At 45.4% G+C, this 7,526-nt stretch overlaps 1 protein-coding gene across 3 annotated transcripts in view; it reads left to right on the top strand.

Annotated features, from left to right (window-relative positions):
• Nucleotides 1-225: 225 nt before the first annotated feature.
• Nucleotides 226-7,526, top strand: part of GOLIM4 (golgi integral membrane protein 4) — a 34,541-nt gene continuing 27,240 nt past the window's right edge. Inside the window, exons 1-2 of one of the 3 annotated variants that reach the window (XM_014938827.1) lie at nt 227-507; nt 818-1,038. In XM_014938827.1, the coding sequence (XP_014794313.1) occupies nt 852-1,038 (187 nt within the window). In that variant the 5' untranslated portion in view covers nt 227-507; nt 818-851. Of the gene's footprint in view, nt 729-817; nt 1,039-7,526 lie in introns of all 3 variants that reach the window. The other 2 variants (XM_014938824.1, XM_014938826.1) reach the window with 2 other exon arrangements.

The raw sequence follows: 7,526 nt of genomic DNA, 5'->3' as shown, positions 1-7,526 counted from the left end.
CGTAAGTGCGAGGCCGGGGAAGTTGCCTTTGTTCCTCTCAGGTTGGCGGCGGCGGCGGCGGAGCCACCTCCCGGGCGGGTCCCCGCGGCGGGGCCGGGCCGAAGGCGCCGCCTGAGGAGAGCAGGGACCGCCCCCGCCCCGCAGGCCGCGCTCGCCAGCGCCGCTGCCCGCCCCTGCCGCGGGGACCGGGACCGTCAGCCCGGGGCCGCCCCCGGAGAGGGGCCGGGCAGCCCCGGGAAGACCCACGGCCGCAGCATGAAGCTGGGGATCCCGCCCCACGCCGCCCAGAGTCCCGCCGGCCCCGCTCCGGCGCGCAGGGCCCGCACCCAGGGAGAAGCCGCCCGGGGCGTCGCGGCGGTGCCCAGGGGCTGAGGCGCTCGGCCGGCCCCTCCGTCCCTCCCTCGGTCCCTCCCTCCTTCCTCCTCCTCCCGGCGCGGGCCCGGGGCCTCCGATGTCGCCGCCTCGTCGCCCGCCGCCTCCTCCAGCTGCCCGCCGCTAAGCCGTGAGGGGCGGGGAGGGCCCTCGGGATCCCGCCGGGGACATGGGCAACGGGATGTGCTCCCGAAAGCAGAAGCGGATTTTCCAGACCCTCCTGCTCCTGACCGTGGTGTTCAGCTTCCTCTACGGTGCGATGCTCTACTACGAGCTGCAGGGCCAGCTGAGGAAGGCTGAGGCCACGGCGCTCAAGTACCAGCTGCATCAAGAGTCCCTCTCCGCTCAGTTACAAGGTACTGACCTCGGCAGGGGCCTCTGCTGCCCTTTCCTAATACAGAAATACCCTCCTCCTCCTCCCAGCTGCCCGCCGCTAAGCCGTGAGGGGCGGGGAGGGCCCTCGGGATCCCGCCGGGGACATGGGCAACGGGATGTGCTCCCGAAAGCAGAAGCGGATTTTCCAGACCCTCCTGCTCCTGACCGTGGTGTTCAGCTTCCTCTACGGTGCGATGCTCTACTACGAGCTGCAGGGCCAGCTGAGGAAGGCTGAGGCCACGGCGCTCAAGTACCAGCTGCATCAAGAGTCCCTCTCCGCTCAGTTACAAGGTACTGACCTCGGCAGGGGCCTCTGCTTCACTTTCCTAATACAGAAATACCCTCCTTCTCCTCCTCCTCTGGGGCAGGCTGGGCTCCAGCTGTCCAACCTCTCACAAAGTTTCGCTCCTTACACGCTTCTTCCCCTTCTCTCCCTCCAGCCTGTGGGGTTTTGGTATCTGTCTGTCTGGATGCTGTCTCTGCTAAAGTCAGTGTGAGTTTTTATCGTGGGCTCCCAGAGAGCTCTCATTCCCCCTCGCTCCCACGCGTTGCATAGAGTGACTCTAATTCCCAAAGGACCCCACATCACTTTGTGAATCCTGGTGTAAATGGGAAAGGTGGGCGTGCTGCCTGCCACTCATCTAACACTACACACCATGTCCATTTCTGGGACTTTTACATGCTTTTATGTTGTTTTAGCAGTATGAATTTTATGCCGCTGAGAGAAAGTTCATCTGCAAAAATGCAAGGCCACTGTTCCTGGGCAGTCTAAACCTTAAATAGCTCCAGGAGGGAGGAGAGGAGTATTCTAATAAAGCATTTTTTTGAAGGGAAATTTAAAAGCAAAGTTCAAATAAGTTATTTGGGTAAGGCTGTGCTATTAATTTTGGAATAACTTTGAATTTCTTGGCTTAAAGCTGCCACCTAAATATAGATCCTTGCATATTCTGGTTTAAGGATGCACCAAATGTGGGCATCCTGTACTTGAAAAGATGCCGATGTCTGACATCTGCATGTCTAGGAATTGGATGCAAAGCAGCAGATACATACATGAAGCTCCAGTGCTCGAGGAAGTGCAGGACCTCAGTGCCTCTCTAGTTTGAAGTACAAGCTTATCAGGTTGGCATACAAAGTCCAGAGCCAACTTTCAAAACTCTTTAGAGTTTTATTTCTCAAAACCGTATAAAACAAGACTAAGAGTGGTCTGCTCTAGCAGCTGTTAGTTGTCACCTCAGGGGTGATCTTCACTGTGGAAGCATACATAAAAGCACGCCTGGAAGCATACAATTTTTATGCAGTGAGCGCAGAATTGGGCTTATGCTGTTAAATTCTTATAGTGATTTGTTTCTTGAATATATTCAACTCTGATCTGAGACCATCATTACTTGGTATTTCAATTTCAGGCTGTTTCCAGGTAGTGCCATGGAAAAATTTGACAGAAACCTTCATTTTAGTCACGAAAAAGGTGTAAATGTTTGGCTGGGAGATGGGTATGTGGCGGATGGCTAAAGGGCTACTTTTGCTAGTCTGTATATTTGCCAACAGTATTTGAAGAGGACAGAGGGACATCTTGTTCTCCAGCTAAAATTCAACAAGTTAGCTTTTTCTGTTGCTTTGGCTATACCAGCCGAGCATGCAACAAACTTTATTCTAACACAGAGGAGAGATTCTTTTGATCAGGTATATTGGATCTGGACCGTGAGTTTAAACTTTCCACTTCTGAAACGTTACTTTCAGTCAGTCACCATCATCTGTCCTGGCAAGTTATTTGAAACAGAATGCAACTAGTAGTTGATAAATGCAGTAATAATGCTGCATTTTATAGAAGTAGTCTCTTATTTCTCTCAGTGTATCAATGAGAAATGTAAGATATGGACCAGAATCTGAAAACAGTAGTGTAATTGATCAACAATGCAATAAATTCACATGGTTCTGGGACCCATGGCAACATATCAACCCTATTAAGCAGGATATCTATCTATGCCTTGTATGGTAGCAGTAAACCTTGTTTAAAAAAAAAATATTAGCAATTAAGTCACAGAATATAAGGAAAGATATAATGTAACAATAAAATTGGTTCTTTGAAATGTTCCTGTATTATGACAATAGCTAATATACCTAAAAGAGGGTGAGGCTGAGAGATGTACTAAATGCAGCAGGAAGTATTAGATGCCTCATCTCCCACTAAAATAAATGGAAGTTGTGTGCCTAAAGGACTTTGGAGGATTTGGCCTAGTGAGCTAGAAATAAACTTTTCTTGCCTGTCTTTCCCTGTACATTTAATGGCTCTTTTCTGCCCTGTGTAATCACTTGGATTTCTGCAGTAGCAAAGTAGTAGAAGAACACTGAGAATTCAAAACCTGTGCCTACACCCAATTTGCCCGGAGATACACAAGTACCATGCTGTTACTGGCAATGTACAACACCAAAACCATTTCTGAACCTTTCCTATTTAACTCTTTGATATGGAACGACAGGAAGGAATTTTCTTTAAATGGAGACTTTGAAACAACATAAAATGCTGACAGAAAATCCTGTGTTTGCAGGTGCAGTGTCTGACTGCACTTTGAACTTTTAAATGGCCTGGATTTTAAATCAACACTGTTTCTGTTGCCAAACAAACAAACAAAAAAAATCCCTAAGAATATCTAGGCTGCATCTCTTTGCGGTCCTTAACAACAGGAGATATTATTCTTTGAGTTTATTCTTTCATGAGAATAACAAAATGTATGGCTACTAAAGCAGTGCAATTTTGTCTTTTCCATGCAGTGTAGTCAGTTTGTGAAGGGTGTGAAGGGTGATGGGAGAACTCTGAAGCCTTTCAAACAGGAACCAATTAAAGGACAAGGTCACTGACACAGCACTGCCAGGAGGAAAAGAGGGTGCTGTGTCACCATTGCCTGATTTCTTAGTACTTTATAGCTCTCCTGGGCAATTAAATAGGACTTTAAGCTCATTACAAGCTGAGGAGAAGACGGAACTGAGGACTGAACCTTGGACTTCTATTTCCTGAACAACCATTTCATAGTTCTAAACTAAAAAAAAATAAAAATAAGGCAACTTCTTAAAGTTGTCCTTTTGAGGATCCTGAGGCCGTGTTGTGCTAGGCTGGCTGTGCTCCTGGAAGGCTGACCAGACTGAAACACTTGGATGACAGTAAAATATCGCCTGTTTTCTGAATTTTGGTTGGGTTTTGCAGTGACTGCTGGGGCCTATGAAGACAGTTGCTTTCCCGATTGTACATGGAGGAGCACTGTTAGGGCTTCTAGGTGAAACTTGAGTCAGTTTTAAATGCTTAAGGATGATAAGCAACTCTTAAGTGCATGTATAAGGTCACAGTTTTGAACCTGAATGCCTTTGATCTGCCCAAAATCTTAAGCAGGACCCTCTGATGCAGCTCAAAATGCAGCCTGCCTTCACTTCCTACCGTCCCCTCAACTGTTTTTCTGTCTCTACACATTTTTTTAGCTTTTTCATCTATGTAGCTAATATGAACCTTCTTTTTGGCATTTGCCAGTTCTTCATGCCCGAATGAGCAGTGCTTTCTGGTTTTGTTTAAAAAAACAGAGGTCTTAGATTTTTATCTTTTTCATTGCCTTGTTTCGCTGAAATGCAGCGTGTGAAGCAGGCTAAATCTTCTGTACAGGTGGGGAAAGAGCACTCCCAAGGCAGAAGGCACAGATCACTGAATAATGGTGCAGGAAGAGGTCTCAAAATCATTTAACCCATGCACCTGAGCTGAAGAGGGCTGCACATGACTGTTATTGTAGGGAATTCTGCTTTCTCTGGTGTTCACAGCTTCAGGTACTCAACTGGAAAGTATTTGTGTCTCTTGAAATAAGACCAGGGTATGATTGGAAGGATGGCAGACTTGGGGGACATGGTTAAGAATAACTGTTTTTGAGAGGCTGGGATCGTAAGATCACCACCTTTAGAAGATTTTGTATTTGAAAGATAAACTTCTTACAAAAATAGAATGTCAAACTTTGGCATTTTTATCTCTTTGACAAAGCTCTGTTGGGCAATGGAGAAAGTAGGGCTGCTTTTGTAACCCACAAGGAAATACCAGAGGCAAAGTTTAGAGATGACACAAAATTTCTTGGCTGCTAAGAAAACCTAAAGTCATTGTTATCTATGAGGTCTTTCACAGAGAAGCTGATCTTCCCAGTAAGCTGATTATTTTAAAATCTCATTCTCTGGGCATTATATGTTCAAAACATGAAGATAATCTTATTTAGTATTTCTTAAAATGATAAAAACCAATCTTGACACTCTTTGCTTCCTACAAAGATGTGCGAAACTATTGGCCATATAGGAACAGGCTTCAGTTGATAGAACAGAAATGCATTAAGAGCTGTAGATGAACCCGATCATATCTTTGACTGCTTCAAGATTGAGTATCTACAAATGTCTTTTTAGCCCTCACAGCTTCTGTCTTCTCATCCTCTGGGTATTAAGTAACCCCTTGTGTTCTATTTTAATCTCTTTAATCTGTTTTAATCCTTAATCCTAATGACAGCCTATATTTCGTGCCTTTTACTACCTTAATTTTCCTGCTCTTTCTCTGGGAGTCTTAGCGTATCTGATGGCTTCAGGCAATCTCTGTGCAGTCTAAGACCATACTGTAATCTTGGGAGCCAACTCAGCAGGGACTTGAAACTTTCAAGTTCAGAGTGTGCCCTACTGTAACCAGGGCATGGATTTCCTCAGAGCTGTCTGATCCAACACTGGAAAGCACCAGCTGAAAAGCAAAGGTAGAATTCCTCTGTGCCTGTTGTGCCCTTTGTCCTAAACCAAGGTCCCTCCTTGGAGCTGACCTGCTAGAAGTTGATCAGATCTATAGCAACTCTACATATAGAGACTTGTGTAACGCATCGCAACACTAGATCCCTAGTTCCCTGTAACTTTGGTGGTTAATATTTATTACGTCTGCCTGCATGCTAACTACTTAGATGCCAAAGCTGTCCTTAGTGAAGTACATACAGATGTGGATGTACTTCTACCTTCTCACCCCTCTTTTATAGTATTCTATTTAAACTTGTACCTGGCAGAGCTAGGAAGAACTGCCAGTACTTCTGGTGCCTTATTTTTCACATGCATCATAGAAGTAGAGCTACATCTACACAGCTCCTATATGGTTTGGCTGTTCTGCGTAATACCAGCAGCCTGAATCATTCCTGTTAGTTTCAGATTGCATGTAACACTACAGTGCTTATCTTGATTGTGTTTTATTGCTATCTGAGATCTGAAAGATCTGTGATAGCACCGCGGTGTTGGAGGTTAGTTCTCTTGTGCTCTTGGCACATGGGTTTATTTCTACACCCAGAACAGGACTGGCTGAAGTGGCACATAGAGCATTCCTAATGCTGCTGCCCAGCTTCCTGAAACAGTGTGCTTTGGTTTGTAACTTCATCTAAGAATCTTTTCTTAGATGTCTTAGGTGTCTTTTGTCCTTCCATTCACATTTTCCACCAGGTATTTAATGTTCTAAATGCTCAAAGCACATTAAACATTTGAAATCATTTGTACAAAATTTTGGTATGGAAGATCTATATGCTGTAAATTTATATTCATATGTGCATTTGTATGTACATATATGTATGTGCAGAATGCATGTTTAGATAGGTATATGTCTGTTTTGCAGCTCAACCTGAAGATTTCAGGTTATCTGGAATTACCATAATCTGAGTACAGAAAAGGCACTAGAGCTTTGGTTCAGTTAACTCAGGGAGCTGGTTTGTGGCTTCTAGGTCCATAGTGAGTGAGAGTCCCAACATCTGAATTCAATGACTGGAAGGAGAAATTGAGCATAAATGCCCGCACTTATATTGTTTTCCCATTTTTGTAACCCATGCACGAATGCCCTAAGTCACTTTCCATGCAGACATAGTACTTCCAGGATAAATTTCTACCAGCACTGCAATGTTACATCCGCACCCAAGTTGGAATCTGGGCTGGGGATCACAGAGCGTGTAGCCTGCAGGAATATGAAGCAGCATGAGGTAATAGGGTGGTTTCACTCCCTGGGTTTTCTTGTTCCTCCCTCCCTGGTTTAATATTGGGCCTGGGAGGTAATAGACCGATGCAAGATGGAGCCAATATCCTGGAACTATTTGTTACTGATGATGATTTAAGCCTTTTAAAGCTTGTGAGTGATTGATCTGTCTGGGTTTGTGAACACTTCAGAGCTGAGAGAGGCGGAGGGAGGTGAGATGGGTGGATGCTTTGGTGAGTTTGCATTCTGACTTCTTTGACAGTTGTCTCCTGTCACGTATTCCTAGCAGGCAAAGCCTTGACAGGAGCTTCTGCATCGCTTAAAACATCATTAGCCTTGTTGGAGGGAGACCAGTAGAGAAGCAGAGGATGAAATAGCCATGGTGGTGATCTGACAATTCCAGCCACAAACTGAGCCAGAAATGCTGTGGTCAGCAGCACAGTTTAAGCGATACCTGGCTGTGCAGAGCACACGACGTGGGAAGAGTCTCTGGGGGGGTTATGACTTTGCAATTTTACTGACAAAACTCTTAATATGTGAGCATTAGGCACTCCTGGAGTGGTTCAGTTAAGATTGTTGCTTCACTTGTTAAAACCAAAGCCTAAACAAGAGAGTGGAATTACTTCCTAAATGAGCAAAACTGATTGATTCCTTAAGTAACTATGATGTTCCAAACGCATTGTCTCATTGGGCCGGTTGTTTTGCTGGGCAAAACACAGGCTTCTCAGCCCCTGTGTCTGGGTGGGGCAACCTCATGAATAAGGTTTCCACCCACTCTGAGATT

The sequence above is a fragment of the Calidris pugnax genome, unplaced genomic scaffold (genome assembly GCF_001431845.1).
Source record: "Calidris pugnax isolate Ruff unplaced genomic scaffold, ASM143184v1 scaffold52, whole genome shotgun sequence".
Classification (NCBI taxonomy): Eukaryota; Metazoa; Chordata; class Aves; order Charadriiformes; family Scolopacidae; genus Calidris; species Calidris pugnax.
Note: the sequence above shows the minus strand (reverse complement) of the source record. Positions and strands in the feature narration are given on the sequence as shown.